This window comes from Panthera onca, chromosome E3, assembly GCF_046562875.1.
Source record: "Panthera onca isolate mPanOnc1 chromosome E3, mPanOnc1 haplotype 2, whole genome shotgun sequence".
Lineage (NCBI taxonomy): Eukaryota > Metazoa > Chordata > Mammalia > Carnivora > Felidae > Panthera > Panthera onca.
In genome coordinates this window covers 656,942-677,500 of record NC_138354.1, presented here as the reverse complement: position 1 = coordinate 677,500, position 20,559 = coordinate 656,942, and the positions used below count along the sequence as shown (strand labels likewise).

Genomic DNA, 20,559 nt, shown 5'->3' with positions numbered 1-20,559 from the left:
TGTCAAGTCTGTGCGCACTGGAGGCAGACAGGCTCTGGGAGTGGTGACCTCTGGGTCTGAGGTCAAAGTTCAAATCCTGGCTCAAAGCGCAGGTGTTCTGTCTTCCCTGTAGGTGTCCTTGATTCATCCCGAGGTCGTTTTTCCCACCAGCTGACCTGGGGCTTTATCATCGGGCTGGGTGGGTGCCCGGGGGCTGCCAGGCCTGTGGGTGACACCCCTGGTGCAGACGCAGCGGCCGAGACCCATCCTGGGGGAGGGAGGGGCGCGGTCTGCAAATGGGCAGAGCGCCCCCCACCGTGCTGGAGTTTTAACTCAAGGAGGGGTCGACGCAAAGCCTTGACTAAGCTGGGCCAGAAGCACGCAGAACGTTACGTCGGCTTAGTTTTTGCTCCATCAGGCAAAGCGCAACTTAATTGTGGGCAGAAAAATAGCTCAGCGGCTTTTTAACGCACGTATCTAAGTGCCACCAGGTCTGCCCTGAACGCGTGTGGGTTTATGAGGCACCACAAACAGGCAGGGTGACACTCGGGCTTCTGCACGAGGTTCCCGTGGACGCGGCTCAGAGTTGACCAGAGACCGCCCCTCCTCAAGAAGTGCAGGGGGCGGCGGTCAGCGGGAAGGCTGGGGAGGGTCACCAAGGACACACACGCGTGTCCTAAGCCCCAACGTGGCTCAGGCGGGTGCCGGTCCTGACTCCCTGCCTGTGGACCAGCCGCTCCCTGCTTTGGGCCTGGGTGCCTCACCTCCGATAAGGAGAAAACCAGGTTCGCCCAGCCTTCTGAGCAGTGGGACCCCGCCCGTGTCCCAGAGCCCCTGCTCCCCAGCACCCAAGGCTCCGAGTGGCTGTGCTGTGCGCCATGGACCCTCGCTTGGTTGCACACGGTGCAAACCCGCCCCCGCCCCCCATGCCCGCCCATCTCTCCTCCGCACAATGTGACCTTCCTGACCACTGCCACCTCTCCAGATACCTGGACGAAACAGGCAAGCAGAGCAGGTCTGAGCTCTGCAAAGAACACGAAAACCCTGAAGGGCATCACCATGAAAGCGCTCACGTGACAACGGTGTTTATTCAAACGGAACTCTACTTATTTCTAAGCCGGGGAAAAACCAACTCTGTTCTCTCTTGCGTCAAAAGGTCTGGCAAGCCGGTCACTGTCACGAGGAAATGCTTTCCTCTTCGCTCAAGCGGCACCAAGGACAACAGTATTCACAGGAGGAAAATTTCCGGGAGAAGGGACTCCGGAACCCACGGTTCGAGGGCGCGACGGATGGGCACGTCCTCTGCAAGCACGAACCTGCACTTCTTGGTTCAGCGAGCGGCTGACTCCGGGACGTAGCTGGTTCTAAAAGTGGAGATTGATTTCTGTGCTGCAACAGGACACTTGGTTTGTCAAGCTAATGGCAAACCGTGTGGTGACGATGACGGCCCGTGCTACGCGCGCCTGGTCCGAACCCCGATGCGACAGGACGAAGGTCCCTCGGCAGTGAGCTGCGCACCTCCTCAAATCCGTCCGTCCGCTCACGGAAGCACGGGGTCAGGGACAGCGAGAGGCCCGTGAGCAGGAGGGGGTCTCCTTCCGCGAGTCAGAGTGAGCGGAGCAGGCCCCGCCAGGGCCACCGGCCGCGGGCAAGCTGGGGACTCCAAAGCAGTCCGGCCAGAGAGAAGGGGCGCAGGACACAGCCGACAGAGGCCCGTGCCCAGAACGCGTGAGGAATCCTCACGACTCGACAGGTAGACAACAAACAACCCAATTTAACCCGGACGACAGATCTGGGCACTCGACCCCAGACGACGCGTGGATGAGCACGGGGCGTGAGTGCACGACAGATGCTGAAGTCAGATTAGAGCCACGACACGCCCGTGAGGACGGCCGAACAGCAGACCCAATGCCACGGCGTGTGCTGACCAGGACCAACGGCGACCTGCCCCCTGCAGGTGTGACGCAGACACGCAGCTGAGAGACAGAGAGACACAGAGAAAGAGAGACTGAGAGAGAGGACACAGAGAGACACCCAGAGACAGAGAGACACAGAGACAGAGAGAGAAACAGAGAGAGAGAGAGAGAGAGAGACACAGACTGAGAGAGAGAGATACAGAGAGACATGGAGACAGAGACAGAGAAAGAGACTGAAAGAGAGAGACACAGAGAGATTGAGAGAGACACACAGAGAAACAGAGACAGAGAAGACAAAGAGACACAGAGACAGAGACTGAGAGAGACACAGAAAGATAGAGACACAGAAAGAGACACACAGACACAGACTGAGAGACAGAAAGAGAGCGAGAGACAGAGAGACAGAGAGAATGGCAGCACCCACTCCCTGGGGCTTAACCGAGAGAGCACATAGTTCATGCAGAGACCCGGACGCAGGTGCTCAGACAGGCCTTAACCGAAATCACCCAAACCCAGAAATGACCTAAACATCCTGGCTCCAGCGGTAGGTAAACTGAGGCATGTCCACAGAAGGAGATGCTCCCCGAGGCAGGAAGGTAGGCCCCACCCTAAGGAGCCTTCTGTGGGAAGGGTGAACGTGCAAACAGAAATGATCTCACGGCCGTGTCACGAGTCGAGGGGAGGCGGGCGGCAGGGCCTGGGGTGGCTCGTGAAATCTGATGTATGAAATGGTGTAAAAAAAAAAAAATCTTAAAACTTAGATTTGAAAGTCTAATTACAAAGAAGTAATTTTAGGAGAAAAATGCTAACAATCTAACAAAATCTAGTGCTCATGCCGCTAACCACGATTGGAATTTGTTCCAAACTCGTTCCGGTGGGACTGAAACAAGCCTCTGGGAGGTGGCTGTCTCGGAGCCTGAGAGCCACCAGCCTGCGTGCCCCTGAGCCCTGCGTGACCCGGGAGATGACCCAGCACCGCGCCCACACCGGACAAAATGTCCCTGCAGCGGGAGGACGGCCCCGCGTGCACGCGGGTAGCCGGGGGAGGGGGGGCAGGGCGACAGGCTGACCACTCCTGGGCGGAGACCCATGTGACATGTGGGGAGCTGTCGGCCGAGAACCTCAGGTTTGTCCAGGACCGGGGAGGGAGGCGTCCCGACCTCACGTCCCAGGGCGGTCGTCATTTCCCGTCCGCGGTGAGAAGGCGGCAGGGACGGCCCGTCGGCAAGCGGAGTGTGGTCTCCCGCCGGGCCAAGTGGCGAGATGCTGCCTCCAGGCAGCGGAGGGCAGGAAGGCGCCTTCGGAGCTCGGCTTCCTTCACAGGCGATGAGGGCGCGTTTAAAAATAAAATCACGGCGAGCTCTACGTCGAAGGTCCACGCTTTAAAAAGACGCCGCGCCGTCAAACTTTACTAAGGCAGCAAAACCCCGCTAGCCGCTGAAGTTGGCCCTTTCTACAACCTGTGTGATCCCCCCTGTACCAGCTGAGCACACACCGGAAGGGGTCACGGGGCTGGGAGCCTGGGGGGCCGCTCCCAAGCCGGCCTCGGAGCCCCTGTCGTGGCAGGTGTCCGCGCGGCCCTCACGCGGCGGGCTCCTCGTGGCCGCTATGGTCCGACCGCGCATCTTCACCACCGTGGCCCTCGCCAGCGTTGTGTTTGAAGGAGACGCGCTGCAGACAGACCGCAGCAGGAAACGCTGCGTCCCTGGCGGAAAGTGCTGCTCGGCACGTGGGTCCGTGGGGCAGGGAGGAGGGACGGCTCCGGGGGGTGGCTCCGCCCGGCCTGGCTCGCGTGCCCGGGACGCGCCGACGACGACACGTGTGTGCTCGCGGTGTGGCAGGGACCCACAGGGAGGCTGTGGGGGCGCCTCTGTTCTGAGCGCGCCCCTGGCCCGGGCCCTGCTCTTCCCCTGTAACTGCATTTTGGGTGCAGTTCACAGGTTCTCTTGTAAAGTGACAGCACCGCCTGCTTCCACAATTCCTGCCACGGCCAGCAGCCGCCGCCCACGGCTTCGCGGCCTGACGTATCCCCGACACCCGCAGCGGGCCCAGAGGGGAAGGCCCCAGGGAGGTGTCCTGGGCCGGGTCTCCAGCACGCTCCACTGTGCGGGCCCGCGCCCCAGCCCCGCCACAGAACCCCTCACCCGCCCGGGCGGCCCACACTCACCTGGCGAGGGGTGGTGGGCTGGAGGGGGCGAGGCGAAGTCCAGCTTATCTTTGAGGTCGTCTTCGTTCTCCCTCTGCCACTGCAGGCCCACCTTCTCCCAGAGGCTGGCGGCCGCGAGCCTGCGGCACAACACGCGTGTCAGGCGGGCATGCGGAAGGCCGGAGCCACGTCTGCCCCCGAGGACGCTGGGAACTCTGAGGGCTTCTGACGGCTCTGCTCACGGCGCTAAACCCAGATGGACTCCTTGATGTGCCCGAAGCACCGGGAACTCTCGACTATTTAAAAGCCGCAGACGCGTCCCGTGGGACACACGATCCCACAGCAAACAGGACAGAGGGGACGAGGCGGGCTCCAGGAGGGACTCCACAGCAGACACAGCACCGCTGCTGTAAGTGACAACTTCGGAGGGGCCCCTGACGGTCCCGGAAACACGGGGACCTGCACCCGGCCGGCCCGGGCCTCGCCCAGAGCGGCGGCCACCAGCATGAGCTCCGTACTTACGCGATCTCGGGGATGTCGTCCTCGAGGCTGCTAAGCAACAGTGGGATCAGCTTGTGGAAGAAGGAGTAGCGGTCCCGCAGGTCCAGCAGCCAGCCCCCCACCACACAAGTCACCGCCTGCCGCACCTGCACGCGAAGGAAGTGTGGGGGGGGGAAGGGCTTCAGCCGGGCACAGGACGTGCAGGGGGCACCCGCCGCGCAGACCCTGCAGCGAGCTCGGGCGCTGCCATCCTGGCCCGACGCCCGCCTGGGGTCCCAGAGCGTCTCTGCCGTCCACACCGCGGGCTGGCGGAGGAAACGCCAGGACTGCCCCATCTCGTGGGCGTGAGCCCGCGTCTCCCGGGCTCTGGCCTGGTCCTCTGCTGGCTGCAGCAGGTCCCACGGGTCTCGCCGGCAGGGCCTTCGGTGTGGGAACCCCCCGGGCTGGGCGCTGTCTCACCGCGGGTATTCAAATGGGCCGTGGGCGAGCCCCCGCGAAACGTCAGCCTGCAGAGGCCACACCGCGCGAGGGCCTCCTGAGGAGGCCAACAGGGGGCCCCTGGTTCTGGCCGTGTGCCAAGGCGGCCTGCAGGCCTCTGCCCACTTTGCCCGCCACAGGGAAGAAACGAGGTGCCTGAGGCCCAGCTCCCTCAGAACAGAGCCCGGGGCGGGGACTCAGCCAGCCTGGCGTCGTGGGAGGAGAGCAGGATGGGCTGAGCCCCAGCCTGCGCCCGATCCTGGGGAGCGCGGGAGCGCCACCGCCCCCCTCCGAGGGCTGTGTTACCCTGGGCAGGCGGCCGGGGTACGTGCCCACCGCTGGCTGGGGCTGCGCTTGCAGGGGCCCCCTGGCGGGTGTGCCGTAGCAGTGACGCCCCCGCAGCTCACAGGTCGGGGGACCAGCGCGGGGAGCCCACGCTCATGTTCAGGCACCTGCACTGGGAATGGGCCATGCGGCCGCCGACCTCCCTGAAACTCACTCTCCCTTCCCCAAAAATGGGAGAACAGGACGCTGGCTCCCGGCCAGGGAGGAAGGCACCTGGGGCGGGGCTTGACGCACAGGAGGGCCAGGCGCCTGGCTCACTAATCCCAGCGGCCCGTGCGTGTAAACAGGGCCGACCAAGGGAGGGGCGGCTGGGGCTCCGCGCTACTGTTGAACTTCTCGTGAAATTATTAACAATCAAAACTGTAGCTAAGGATCCCGGAGAATCTGAGACGTGCTCCCAACGATCAGAGGCCCCGGTCCCTACAAATGGACACCCACAGCCGCCCCACGCCGACTGTGCCGCCGAGGACAGAGTAGCATAGAGCAATCTCTCCGTGAGGTCCTCCTGCGTGACCCCGGGGCCCCGAGGGACTCCTGAGGAATCAACGTGCCTCAGGGCAAAAGTACAAGCAGCAGGCGAGACCCTCGAAGCTCAGCCAACACCTTGAGCTGGTGGCGCCCGAGAGCCTGTCTGACGAGGGCCTACCTGCCACCCTGCTGGGTGCCCGAACACGGGGAACGACTGGGGCCTCTGCAGGATGGCAGGCGCTCGGGACCACCAGACTCCAGGGGGCCGGCCCCTGCAGCGAAGGCGTGTCCCGGCCGCTGGGGGTCAGGGACCTGCCGGACCCTCCAGACCGTCCGGCTGCGCTCTCCCGACAGTCACTGCAATGTCCCCCAAGATCCAGGCATTTTGCAGGTTGGAGACTTCAGGTGTCTCCCCTCGTGAGCTGGGAGAGCCCGAGGGCCGGCCTCCCCCAGCCTCAAGCTGGTGTCGCCAGAAACCTGCCGATCCCTGTCATCACGAGACAAATTACCCCTTTCGGCTCAGGAAAACAGCACTGAGCAGAGTTGCCAAGTAACAGTTTGACTAAGCAGGAAATCTTTCAACTAAAGGAGAAAAAGCAGAATGAACCGAGAGTTCTTCCTCTCCGAGTCAGGCTGCGGACTGGGGGGGCTGGGCCAGAGAGACCGGGCACCGACAGCCAAGGGGGAAGAGCCGTGTACTTAACACAGCACGTGAACACAGAAGAGAACGTCCCACTCTCCTTTAACTGGAGCGTCTCAGGGACCCAGTGAACCGCCCGGCTCTTGCAAGGAGCCCGTTTATTTCCGTACCCTGCTCTCAGCAGAGGCTAGTAAGGCCAACTCCTCAGCAGACTGGCACTCGTCATCCCACCAGACTCGAAAGCAGTTGGAGGAAGTCACCTTTCCCTGGAGCTTGAGCAGTTCACGCTTGGGGGCTGGGGGTCTTTCTGTCCAGGGCCTGAGTGTAATTAACCGTCTCACGCGAAATCGTTCCGCAGCACATCACGGCCCGTGCTCACCAAATGCCTTGAATTTTACGCATCTTACATCATTTCAAGTAAGCCCCATCTTTATAATAAAAAACTTTTAGTTATTTATTTATTTTTAAATAAAAAAAAAAAAATTTTTTTTAACGTTTTTATTTATTTTTGAGACAGGGAGAGACAGAGCATGAACAGGGGAGAGTCAGAGAGAGGGAGACACAGAATCTGAAGCAGGCTCCAGGCTGTCAGCACAGAGCCCGACACGGGGCTCTAACTCACGGACCACGAGATCATGACCTGAGCCGAAGTCGGACGTTTAACCGACTGAGCCACCCAGGTGCCCCAATAAAAAACTTTTTTAATAGTATCAACACAATGATATATTTTGCTATTTTATTTAAAAAATTTTTCAGTAGGCTCCACACCTAGCACAGAGCCCAACAAGGGGCTCAAATTCACGACCCTGAGGTCAAGACCTGAGCTGAGATCCAGAGTCAGATGCTTAACCAACCGAGCCACCCAGGCGCCCCTCAACACAATATTTTAAATAACACAGCAAATTCTGTTTCAAGTATACAATATTTAAATTCAGTTAAAAAAATTAGCAGAAAGGGTTTCAACTCAACCTGTAACATTTTTAGTTCTTAATCCTGAAAAAGGTTCAACATAATATTTCCTAGGTATGCATTGGACCTGAACAGCCGCTGTATCTGTTGCCAGTTTTCCTTCATTTTAACGTCAGGGGCAGGAGGCGGGAAGCAGACGGGGAAGGCGGGAAGATTACGAGGTGGGAAGCGGAAGGTCAGGAGGCGGGAAGCAGAGGGGGAAGGCGGGAAGGTCACGAGATGGGAGGGGGAAGGCAGGAAGGTCACGAGGCGGGAGGCGGAGGGGGAAGGCGGGGAGGTCATGAGGCGGGAAAGTCACCAGGCGAGAGAAGGAGGGGAACGCGGGAAGGTCATGAAGCGGGAGGGGGAAGGAGGGAAGGTCACAAAGTGGGAGGTGGAGGAGGAAGGCGGGAAGGTAACAAGGCGGGAAGGTCAGGAGGCAGGAGGGGGAAGGAGGGAAGGTTACAAGGTGGGAGGCGGAGGGGGAAGGCAGGAAGGTCATGAGGTGGGAGGCAGAGGGAGAAGGCAGGAAGGTCACCAGGCGGGAAGGTCAGGAGGCAGGAGGGGGAAGGCCGGAAGGTCATGAGGCGGGAGGGGGAAGGCAGGAAGGTCACAAGGCGGGAGGCGGAGGGAGAAGGCGGGGAGGTCACGAGGCGGGAAAGTCACCAGGCGAGAGAAGGAGGGGAAGGCGGGAAGGTCATGAGGCGGGAGGGGGAAGGTGGGAAGGTCACCAAGCGGGAAGGTCAGGAGGCAGGAGGGGGAAGGAGGGAAGGTCACAAGGCGGGAGGCGGAGGGGGAAGGCGGGAAGGTCATGAGGCGGGAGGGGGAAGGTGGGAAGGTCACCAAGCGGGAAGGTCAGGAGGCAGGAAGGGGAAGGCGGGAAGGTCAGGAGGCAGGAGGCGGAGGGGGAAGGGGAAGGCGGGAAGGTCACCATAACGGCAGAGCACACGGGGACCCCATTTCCCCTGCGCACAGGTCCCAGATCTTCTCGCTCCTGCGGTGAAATCGAGACCTGCCACCAGAGAGTACCCTGCTCCACAAGAGCGACAGGCTCCCAGTCTCAGGCTGTTCTGACCGAACGCAGGACTCCGACACCCGCTCGGTGCCCCGCGGCAGGACTCCCCCCGGGGTCTGCAGCTCATCACATCCCCTCCCACAGCCTCGAAAGTCCCCAGAACCGCTGGGGGCGCACCGTCCTCTCCTCAGGCACCGCTCCGTCCCCACACCCATCACCCCTCAGCACCAGTGAGGTCCTCGCAGGGCAGGGGCAGGGCCCGCCCATTTCTCTGCTCCACCGGGGAGCTGGCAGAAGGCGGGGCCTGGGGACGCCCCGAGGCTGGGCCTGGACGCCCGCTGGGCCGGCAGCAGGGGTGCAGGCGGGGCGGCCGAGCTCCAGCCTGCCGAGCCAGGCATTCCCAGGCAGGGCCCCGCGCGGCACCCAGGCAGGTCCCAGGTCCCAGGCGCTTCCGTAACGGGGTCGGCGCGTCTTACCCAGACCGCGGAGAGCACACACAATCCCAGCTTCTGGCTGAGACGTCATCACCTGCAACACGCAGGGGTGCGTGAAGATGAGGCTCACCCCAGGGGCACCCGAGGGCTGTAAGGACACGGAGGACTATGGCCAGGGGCAGAACCCCGGCCGTGCCTCCCCTCGCGGTTGGCGCGTGCGGAGGACGGGTTTCAGAGGAAGCCACCTCAGCCCTGCCGCGCTGGGACACCCTCTTCCCACATGCTCAGACATGTCCCGGAGACCTGAGGTGACGGACCTCCAGAGCAGGAATTCCGGGACCTACCGCCCACGTTCTGAGCCCCCTTGCCCCCGGGGCAAGCTCCGTGCCCCTCTGTGCCCCGCTTCCCCACCTGTGAGACGGGGGGTCCTCACGGTCTCCTCTGCACGGGAGGGCCACACAGACCGAAAGGGTCAATTTGGGCGAAACACCTCTAGTAAGTTACTTCTGGCAGCCACCTGCCCTGCAGTGGGGTGACCCAGGATACGGTCCGGCAAAAGCCGTAGGACAGTAGCTGCGGGATGTTTTCCACAAGTTACGGAGCAGGGAGATGCTCACCTTCCGCGTGGAGCGTGGTGAGATCCGGACACAGCCCCGGGCTGTCCACGGGACCGCGGGTCCGCAAGAGGCCCGGCCCCTGAAACCGCAGAAACACCCGCGGAGCCCGGGACCACGAGGGCCTGAGACCCCGTGCAGACGCATAAGGGGTAGCCAGTGACTTCCCTACCAACTCACTGCGAGGAACTTGCTGGGCACCCCGCTGACAGGACCCCTCATCGGCGAGAAAGCTGGTGGCCAGCTCCAGGTTGGATTGGAAATCCTACTTCGATCGGCCCTGGAAATTGTGCAGAGCAGATCAAATCCCACCGGGAAGAAACGAAAATAAAGACAGCTTTAATAACGGACAGTGTTTCTGGAACACTAAATCACAAGAAAAAGTTGCAGCCCCAAGTCTGGAAAACTCCGTCACCAAGGAGGCGGAATGTTGCCCCTGACGGCAGCAACGGCCGTGCCGTTCTCAGGGACCTGTCCGTTGACACGCAGCCACAGGGTTCACAGGGACCTGTCGACACCCATCCTCACAGGTCCACGCTCACGGGGCCTGCGACACAACCAGGCTGTTTACGGGAAGCTCCCGACTGACAGTAGCACTGTTGACAGAAAGCTGTCGTACGCGGTCACCACGCTCCTTCGAGGAAAGCTGTTCCACCTGCCCTCGCGCCCCGGGTCCGCCTGGCACAAGCCGGGAGGGAGGCCGTCCCGGGGGTGGCGGCACCACCGTCTGCCACCGGGATCCACCTCGGCCCCCGCCTCCTGCACCAGGTCTCCAGTCGAGGTGCCGGTCTCCAGTCCAGGCTGCAGCCGACCCAGCGCCCCGCCCCCTCCCGGGGCAGAGCCCGCTTCTGCTCTTGGTCCCCACCTCCCATGCTGTCCGGTGCCGACCCCATCCAGCTCACGGGGGGGGGGGTGGGGGGGGGGCGCGTCCCCAGTCACCCCAGTTCAGCGGCCCGCAGGTTGTTGGGAGCAGGGAGGGGCTCTCTGACCCTGGGGTGTAGGGACACGGCCTGAAGCGACATCCTGGGCGGCTGGCACGTCACACCCGGACCCCGGTGCGGGACGTCACAGGCGGGCAACTGAGGGGGGCTTCTGTCCTGGCCCCTAGAGCCCTGAGGGGCTCATCCTGCCGAGAGGCACCTCCAGTCCCCAAGGGGTGCCGGGGCCACCCCCAGCCCCTCTGCCTCCTCAGGCATCCAACAGCAAGTGGTAAGAAGCTCTAAGCCGTCCACACAACCCCAACAGGCATCAGGGTCCCTTCTGGGCACGTGTGCACACGTGCCTACGGGCCACACTGTCAGGGGCCCCGAGCTGAATGTTCTCGCCTGTCAGGCGAGACAATCCGGCAACAAGCACGCGAAAATATGCTCGACGTCACTCACCATCAGGGAAACAGAGTCACGGCCACACTGAGACGCCGCTTCGCACCCGGCTGGACGGCGACAGACACACACAGACCCCGGAGAAGCGCCGTGGGGACGTGGAGGGGGCGGACCCCTCGCGCACCGCCGCCGGGAATGCCAGGCGCGCGGCCACCGCGGAGAGTGGCCCGATGGCTCTTCCATAGGCTAAACGGACAGTTACCGTACGACCCGGCACCCCCACTCCTGGGTCTACGGCCCGGGCCCCAGAGAAGCGAAGGTGGGCTCAGACACCTGCGTCCCCACGTTGGCACAAGCGCCCGGCGACGGGTGAAGGGACAGAATACAGCCCGCCGCACAACGGCGATCCCTCAGCCTCACGGAGGAACACAGCGTGACCCCCGCCGCAACACGTCGCCCGGTGGAAGAGCCACCAAGACCACTCACTGTCCTGCTCACGGGCGGCAGGGAGTGGGGGCGGGGAGGAGGGGGGAGGGCGCGATGGGAAGAAGTTGTGGTTAACGGCGGCGGTCCCACCGCGTCGTGAATGCGCTTCACGCGTCCGAACTCCATCTCAAAAGTGGTAGAAATGGCCCACTTTATGTTACGCGTATTTTACCAAACACTCTAAAGATGACATACCAAAAACGCTGAACGTTTAAATGAGTGATTTGCACACTATGTGAGTTGTTGCTCCATAAAGCTGCTTAAAAAAATAAAACCAAACAAAGCAACTTGGAAGGAAACTGAAGCGTGCCTGCGGCCAGGCGGCCGGATGGTGCCGGGCAACGCTCTCTAGTGTCACCACACCTGGGCCCCGGGGGCCAGCTCCGGCGGGGCCGCCCTGAGCGTGCAGCACCATTGCTAGACCGCAGGGGACATGCGAGCAGCTGGTGTGAAGGGTTAAAGGAGACGGTGTGTGGACAATGGGGGAGGGGCCGGCACACAAGTGCTCCCCCATCGGGACAGCAGGGGCCAGGCGGCCATAGCACCAGCTTCTCAGTCCTTGGCCACCTTGGGCCACCTCATGCCCCCACGGCCACAGGCAGGGGCACTTTCTAACCACTCGGGGGACTTCCGCCAGCAACCGCTGCCCCTCCCTCCCCGGGCGACCCCCTGGTCCGTCTCCTCCCTCCCCTAAGTGATCCCCTCCCCGTCTCCTCCCTCTGGGGGGCGGGTGGCTCTCCTCCCCTTGTTGTTGCCGGGGGTCTTCAGGTTCTATAAGCAAACTGTGGCCTCACATCCATGACCCAGCCTCCAACCTGACTTCTGCCAACAGAAAAGCCAGCATTCTGGTCTCGGTCTGTCTCTCTCGGTGGGTCCCAAGGCCCAACAGAAACATGACCCCGACACACCACTTCTGACCCTCCTCCTCCTCCTCACAGGTCTGGTTCACCAACCGCTGGGGTTCATCAATCCGCCTCGATGGACGTGCGTCTCACAGACGCCTCTGAAACCACGCGCTACACTCAGTTCGACTGTTTTCCAAGGAGGAAATACTCCCGTCCCACGTTCCCCCAAGTGAAGAACAACGAACATATTAAAACAATTCAACTCTCCCCGTTTTCCCAGAGGCGTGAACCAAGACCACCCAGTGACGGCAAATGATGCAAGATGTCCGGGGCAACAGGTAAGAGTTTTACAGAAAAAAAGAAGTTACAAATAGCGCGTTCCCGGTGAAGGGGGGGGGGGGGGACCACCTAGAGGAGAAACTCGTTACCTGGGGGACGTCATCGAAGAGCCTCTGAGCAAAGTGAGGGAGGACGTCGTCCACCGACTTCCCGCTGCCAAACTGGATCACAGAGCCGGTGGCCTCGATGACAGCCACCCGCACCTTCCAGTGCTGGTGTGAGATGCTCTGCATCAGGGGGCCGATCAAGGACTCCGACTGCATGTGGAAGTGGTCTGTGAGACAGGGGAGGAACCCACTTACCTCCACGGGCTCCTGGGAGGACAGGCCCCCCCGTGTCCCGGAACGCCCTCTCCCCACCCAGGTCCCTGCTGCCGGCCTGCCGAGCACAGGTGTGTGCCCCCTGGCGCCGGGAGAGGCACAGGACTGGCGTGTGACCCAGACGGCACGAAAGGAAAAGGCCAGGGGCTTGACTCCCTCTCGGCCAAAGGCAGGAGCTACGAGGAGAGTGGGAGGCTGTCAGCAGTGGCACTGGGTGCCCGAGAGGGATGCCAGCCAAAGGAGAGAAACGGAGCCTGGAGAACGCTGCCCAAGTCCCCACACTGGCTGTGCCTCGAAGCCAGATGGCTGGCGCTACACAGGGAACAGGGCCGACATCACTTGGGGTGAAGCCACTCCACTGCCTACTTGTTCGGGCCTCGCACAAAATCAGAACTGGGATGTCTCTGGCAGGTAGGCCGGCCCGCTGGTGTTGGAGTTCTGACTTCAGTTCTGCCGCTGCTGGAGACACAACCACAGACGGCTACTTCGGTGATGCTGTAGCTGAGTTCTTTCGCCCTGAGGGCCTCAGATCAAGGCGGGATGTTGACCTAGCGCTGCCCAGTGTGGTGTGGATCCAGGAGAGGGTCCTCACGGGGAGCCGGCAGAGTAGAGGGTTTGGAGGAGGGACGTCCTTCAAGCACGAGGAACCGTCCCTCGCTCGGAAATGCGTGGGCACCTAGGATGCGGGCAGGCACTGCCCCACCCTTCCAGAACTTACAGTCCAGTGAGGGAACACACAAAGGCTGCAAGGCAGAAGCTGTCACCCTGGCTGACCCACAGACCAGGGAGCGAAGTGGTTGGGGGTCAATGAGAAATGTGTTAAAAGCTTGTAATTCCCTTGGGGCGCCTGGGTGGCTCAGTCGGTTAAGCGTCCGACTTCGGCTCAGGTCACGATCTCACAGTTTGTGAGTTCGAGCCCCACGTCGGGCTCTGTGCTGACAGCTCGGAGCCTGGAGCCTGCTTCGGATCGTGTCTCCCTCTCTCTCTCTGCCCCTCCCCCGCTCATGTTCTGTCTCTCTCCGTCTCAAAAATAAACATTAAAAAAAATTAAAAAAAAAATAAACAAAAGCTTGTAATTCCCAAAGGCTGTCTCCAGCCCAAGCCTCAAACCCAGCTCTCTTAGAAATTCTGTACTATTTGAATCCAAACTTGTCACTCACAACGGAAATCTTGACGGTCCCTAATGGCAAGGGGTGAAAAGAAGCCTCATTCATTCTTCTTTGTCTCCTGTCCACCCAAACCTCCTTCTCCCTCATCCCCCACCCAGTTCAACAGGACACCCTGCCCGCTCCGTGCCCGACATCCATCCATCCATCCACTTTCTTCCATGTCTGTTAGCCGACCGCTCACCCCCACAAGTCCAAGCCAACCATCATCTAAGTATGGATTAACTCTCGCCCCAACTGACTTTCTCATTTCCCCTTGCCACCTTTGGTGATCAATTCTCTGAGCACCACAGTCATCTTTTAAACATCAGAACTGGGGTGCCTGGGTGGCTCAGTCGGTTAAGGATCCGACTTCAGCTCAGGTCATGATCTCCCAGTTTGTGGGTTCAAGCCCCGCGTCGGGCTCTGTGCTGACAGCTCAGAGCCTGGAGCCTGCTTGGGATTCTGTGTCTCCTTCTCTCTCTGCCCCTCCCCCACTTGTGCTCTGTTTCTCTGTCTCTAAAATAAATACACGTTAAAAACTAATCAGAATCTGAGCCTCTCCCGCCCTTTCTCCACACCCCCTGCTGGCTCCCCATTGCATTTAACACTAAATTCAAACCTGCAGCAGCTTCCCCCCTTTCTTCCCTCCAGCAATCTTGACCTCCTTTCTGCTCCTCACATCTACCAAGTTGTTTATTCCTCAAAGCTGGTTTCCTCCAGACCACAGATCACAGATCTTCAACCTCTATATTTCCTCCTACAGGAAGCCTTCCCAACGGGACTAAGTAGAGGCCTCCAACCATTCCACATCCCAGTCTGAGGCAGTAAGGAGAAGTTAACTGGGGCAAGATCCTGCAGAAACAGCTACTTAGAAAAAGGGAATGTCCTGATCAGATTAGAATTCTTAAAATAATGGAGAACGAATTAAAGGAAAACACGTGAGAAGTGGCCTCTCTCCATTCAGGAGGACAGCGCTCCGACCCAAAGAGGGAAGACCGATAGGCTTAGCGATGGGGACGAGGCCTGGGAGACCGCAGCGGTGATTCTCGGGGCGCGCTCCCACCAGCGCCCGGGTTCGTCACGCGGGTGAGAAGCAGCTACCGGAACGCGCCGCGTCCCAGACCCTCTGGGCGATTTCCGCGGGGTTTCCGCGACTCTGCATTTTGCGAACCACCGAACGGCGAGGAGCGGCCGCAGCTTCGGGCGTCGGGGACGGCGCCCGTGCCTGCCCGCGCCCCCACCCCGACCCCCGCGCGAGACGGGCACCTGGCGTGGCGCGCGCCAGGCTGGCGGCGCACTGGCAGCTCTCGCGGCGCACGGCGGCGAAGGGGTCGAGCAGCGTGCAGCGCAGCACCCTCACGGCGTCGTCCAGGTGGGGCGCGAGCGCGGCGCCGCCCAGGCGCACGGCCAGGCCGAGCAGCTGCACGAGCGCCAGGCGCAGCTCCTCGCAGGTCTCGGGCGGCCGGCCGCGCTCGGACTCGGGGCCGGCCAGGCGCGCGACCAGCGCCGGCAGCAGGCGCGGCAGGGCGTCGCGGGGCCGCGCGGCGCGCCGCAGGCCCAGGCCCAGCAGGTGCGCCGCCAGCGCGCGGCAGCCCTCCGCCGGGTCGGCCAGGCAGCGCAGCAGGCGCGGCAGCAGCAGGCGCGCCCACGGGCCCTGGAAGCCTGCGGCCGCGGCGGCGGACTCCTCGGGCCACGCCGCCTCGATTGCGCGCTGCAGCGCCTCGAGCGCGCGCCGCCGGCTCAGCTTGCTGTCGGCCTCAAGCCCGGGCAGCAGGCGGCTCAGGGCGCGGCTCAGCTCCGCCGCCTCGGCCGTCTCGGCCGCCTCGGCCGCCTCGGCCGGGCCCGGAGGCGCCGCGGCCTCCGCCGCCACCAGTGCCGCCATCTTGCCCGCGTTGCCCGTCGCTAGGGGAGACCGGCGCTTTCACGACGGCCGCGGCGCGGATTACGGCTCCCCTTCCGGTTGGTCGCGAATACAACTTTATTGGCAGCTCTGGGCGCGGACGGGACACTGCCGGGAGGGGCCGGAAACGCCGCGGGTTCCTGCGCGCTCGGGTCTCAGCGTAGCGATAGGAGGCGAAACTGGTCGGGGGAATGAATGGCGAGGGGACTTGATGTGGACAGGTAAGTCCTGCCCGTGAAGTGACAGCACCGGTGACAGGGCAGGGTCAGTGAGAGGAACTCCGCGGAGGCGCTGGCGCGAGAGCCGGAGCGGGAGGGAAACGGCGGGGGCAGAGGCCCCGGGTGGGGGTGCTGTGGTTTGAATTGTCTCCCCCAAGTTTGTGTATTGGAGTCCTAGTCCCGAGAACCTCAGAACGTGACCTTATTTAGCGATAGGGACCTTACAGCGGCCATCAGAGTAAAAATACGTCACGGGGGCCACGGTCCCATGCGACTGCCTCTATTGTTGCATCCACACGATTCCTGAAACAGAATGCTATGGGCACCAGTGACAGTCACAACAAAGTTTATTACAATGAGAGGCAAGGCCGACCGACCGGGTCCAACACTCTTGATAAGAGTGCAGCCTGGAACACCCGGGGTAGAGAGTTTTTATAACCGATCACATCGTTTTATCATCACCTGGGAACAGAACAAAGAAACAGTTTCTAGATGAGTTAGAAACAGTTGCCAGATGAGTTAGAAACAGTTGCCTAATGAGGTGTTCATTTTAGACTTTCTGCCTCTAAGTTGCAACCAGTGGATCTCCTTGGCTCTGCCTCTGATGCTCTTTTCTTTGAACTTTTGTTTCCTTAATTGGTGAAGCCTAATTTACAAGAGTATGAGGGGTAGTTTACAAGAGCAAAGCAAGGCTGTTATCTCTTAACCTTCAGTGTCAACCCAAAGCTGTTATTTTTCAAGCTAAGCGTTAGCCCTACACTACAGTTTAACCCTTACACTATGAAGGGCGGATTTTGGAGGTGGATGCAGCACACACGGAGAACACCACGTGTGCAGGCCAGGGACAGCGGCCGGGACAGAGCCGCCCTGCAGCCTCCGGACTGGGTGGCCCAGCAGCCTTGGGACAGCGGCCCAGGACAGAGAGGCCCAGCAGCCTGGGGACAGCGGCCTGGGACAGAGAGGCCCGGCAGCCTGGGGACAGCGGCCTGGGACAGGCTGGCCTGGCAGCCTAGGGACAGTGGCCCGGGACAGACCTGCCCCAGCAGCCTGGGGAGGAACCAGCCCTGACTTCTGGCCTCCAGACTGTCGTGGAAGGCACCCGGTCTGCCAAGGGAGCCCATCAGGGAGGCCCCGAGGCTGTTCTGGAAGCTCCTTGTGGCTGCAGCCCAGGGACCCAGGGAGAGCAGGAAGAGGGGGAGGGGGTCAGACCACCAGGGCCTTTATCTTAGAGTGATGGGGACACAAGGAAGGCTGTAGGGGTGGGAGAGTCGGCACTGGCAGGCTTGCACTTTTCTGAGCGTGCTTTGCTGCTGTGGGGGGAGTGGGGGGCAGTTGTGGCTGTTTGAAGGTGAGCTCTGCCCCAGATGGGAAACAGCAGGCAGTCGACTTAGGGTGTTGCGGCCTCCTGCTCCAGAAAGCGTGGTGCAGACTCACTGTTCCTTGCTCCTTCCTGTGGAATACCTTACCAGTAATTCCACAGTGATGGGAAAGGACAGGCCAGGGTCCTCAGCACTGGGTGGCGGCCGCACAGTGGGTTCCCTGGGTTTTCCTCTTCTCTCTCACAGGTTCCCAGAATAGGTGCCAGAGAGGCCTGCAGCCCAACCCAGAACTGCCTGCAGGCTGTTGAGTTTGACTAAACTCGTCTATAATGTTGCTGCCTCTGTGTCCGTGGAGTGTAGCCAGGCAGCCTGCAGGGGCTTTGGACCAGCACCAGCCCCTCCCACGCGCACGTGTCCTACAATTCCTGCAGAGTCACAGTCAGTGAAAGTTTTGGTATAACTCTCCTGCAACCCTTGTGATAAGCACGTTCCCCTGACGCCCAGGGAGCCCCTGCAAAGCTGAGCAAAGCCCTGCTCTTTTTGACTCAAATTGACCGATCCGGCCTTAGCCCAGAACCCCCAAAGCACTCCACGGACCCTTTCTCTGCCTGTGCCCTGCCTCGACCTCCCCACATGCTGTGCTGTGCACCCCCAGGACCTGTGAGTCATAAGCACCTCTCTTGTACTTTCCCTCCCAGTCCTTGTGTTCTGCCTGTCAAATGTTAATTTAACAGTCACAGCACGGGCAAGAAAATTGCAGGACGAACCACCGCTTCCTGGCCACGGGACTGGGAAACACATCATAGTTAAACTTCTGAAAACCGAAGAGAGGAGAAAAAATGTTATACATAGAAACGATGCGTGGCCTGTAGGGGAACAGCAGCATGAGTGACAGCAGGTGTCTTATCCTACATCACAGAGGCCGGGAGGAAGCGGCATGTTGTTCAAGCATCGAAAGAGATTGAAAGGGAAGTGAATTCTCTACCAACAGAACCGTCCTCAGGAGTGAAGGAGGAATGAAAATATTCTCAGACAGAGGCAGACTGATAGAATTTGTTGCTAGCAGACTTGCCCTTGGTGAATGATTAAAAGGAGCTGTCCAAGAAGAGGAAAATTGTAACAGGAAGGCAGGGCCCTTCAGAAAATTAAGAATAGAATGGGTAAGAGTGGAAGGACACACGACTGACCGTCTTTCACTTCGTAAGTTTCTTCAATCAGGGTTGATGCTTGAAGCAGAAAATAACGCTGATGTGGGGCTCAGTGTATGCAGAGGAAATATTTATAATTATATTTGAAAAGCGGGAAGGATGAAGGGACGTAGTGGCAGTAAGGTTTCTACACTGCACTCGGCATGGCACAACATCGATACCAGGGGACCTCTAAGCGCCGTGTGTGTGTGTGGTGATGTCTGGGGCAGCCGCTGAGAAAGCTCAACATGGCGGTAGAGGCAGAAACATCAAATGGAATTCTAACAAATGTTTCAGGATCTCACAGGGCACAAGAGAGGAAACCAACACGATTAATGAAATGGCAGACGGAAGCCCTAATGTGTCAATGATTACTTTAACGTAAATGGTCTAAAGGTACCAGTTAGAAGACAGAGGTTGGCAGAGTGAATAAACCGAGACCCGACTCTGCGTTGTCTACTATGTGCTGAAGCTCATTTTGGCCACAGGGACATGGGTAGATTGAAAGTAAAAGCATGGAAGATAACATATCAAGTAAACATTAATTTTTAATAAGCAGATAGAGTCTATTAATGCCAGCCAAAATAATCTTCAGAGTGAAGAAACCTTCTCAGAAAAAAACAGGGACGTTACCTAATGATAAAATGACCAATCCCAAGTGCACAGTCACCAAATGACAGCTTCAGAGCATATGAAGGACTTTATATGAGGACTTCTTACCCACTCTCAGCAGTTGTAGAATTACTAGACAGACATTCAGCAAAGATATACAAGAGCACCGCCCTCAACCGACAAGATTAAGGGACACTTGTGGAACACTCCACCCAACAACAGCAGAGGACACATTCTTTTCCAGTGACCGTGGAACATATTCCAAGAGAGACCATATCTTGGGCCATAAAACAAAATCAATTTAAAAGAACTGAAACCATACGGAGACTATGTTCTCTGAATCAAACTGAAAATCAGTAGCAGACAATAAGAAAATCTTCAACGTGGAAATTCAGCACAGGTGTCCTCAGAGATACAAAGGAATGAACGGCTGCTCTACACAAGGAGCTGGTGACTCTAGGGAAGATGTCGTGAGTCCAAAGGGCAGTCATTAAAGGGTGAGCGCAGCGAGATCCCACTTACGTGACATTCGTGAAGTGACAAGTCCAGGTCTTCCTGGTCTCCGGGGTTAGGGATGGAGCTGGGAGTGGCCCTGACGCACCGATGGGGCAGTCGTGTGTGGTGACGGTACTTAAGCATTGTGATGGTGGTGGTGGCGGCCACTCGGATACACAGACGGCATCTGCCCTGTCTCCTTCCCGAAGACACACAGCCAGACCGAAGGGAAGGAAGTAAACCGGTGATCCCAGGAGCAGCCCAACGGAAGGGCCAGTGCATCAAAATAACTACGACATGCCCATAAAAGAGGTGAAGGTTTTTATCTTGGTGTGACACCGGGAACAAGAAGAAGGTGCCTAAAAGAGGGGGATGGAAGCAAAAATGCTGATATCTGGTTCGTGGATGCCCTAGACAAAGGGGTCATAAATACGGGGAGTAGCCAATATTTGAAGGGACAACGGAGACAAATTTTCCAGAGTGGAAGAGAAAGGACCGTCAGGTTAGATCTGCAGAGTACCAAGGAGGCGCACATATTGACAGGCTATGGAATCCAAGAATGTCAAAGACAAATGTGGAGAGGACTGCCAGAGAAAAAACAGATTGCTTTCAAAGGAACAGGAATCAGACTGAGATCAGATGTTGTTACTCCACCGCTATCTCCGTTACGCTTCTTGCCCGAGTAGAGTACGAAAGGTTGATTTTTCCCCCCAGTAGCAAAATACGTAGATAAACCTGAACCTGGTAAAAAAAAAAAAAAAAAAAAAAAAAAAAAAGGAATAATAAAGGTTAGAACAGAAAGTAATGAAACAGAAAAACATACAATGGAGAGTATCAATAAAAGCAAGAGTTTGTTCTTTTACAAGGCTACGGAAATTGCTAAAC

The 20,559-nt window shown here is 59.4% G+C and overlaps 1 protein-coding gene across 3 annotated transcripts in view; it reads right to left on the bottom strand.

The window, feature by feature from the left end:
* Positions 1-15,858, bottom strand: part of DNAAF5 (dynein axonemal assembly factor 5) — a 48,296-nt gene extending 32,438 nt beyond the window's left edge. For 2 of the 3 annotated variants that reach the window (XM_081791619.1, XM_081791620.1), the window contains exons 1-4: positions 15,210-15,857; positions 12,565-12,749; positions 4,564-4,688; positions 4,063-4,181 (exon numbers count right to left, since the gene is read on the bottom strand). In XM_081791619.1, coding sequence (XP_081647745.1) covers positions 4,063-4,181; positions 4,564-4,688; positions 12,565-12,749; positions 15,210-15,825 — 1,045 coding nt within the window. In that variant the 5' untranslated portion in view covers positions 15,826-15,857. Of the gene's footprint in view, positions 1-4,062; positions 4,182-4,563; positions 4,689-12,564; positions 12,750-15,209 lie in introns of all 3 variants that reach the window. The other variant, XM_081791621.1, reaches the window with a different exon arrangement.
* Between the last annotated feature and the right edge of the window lie 4,701 nt (positions 15,859-20,559).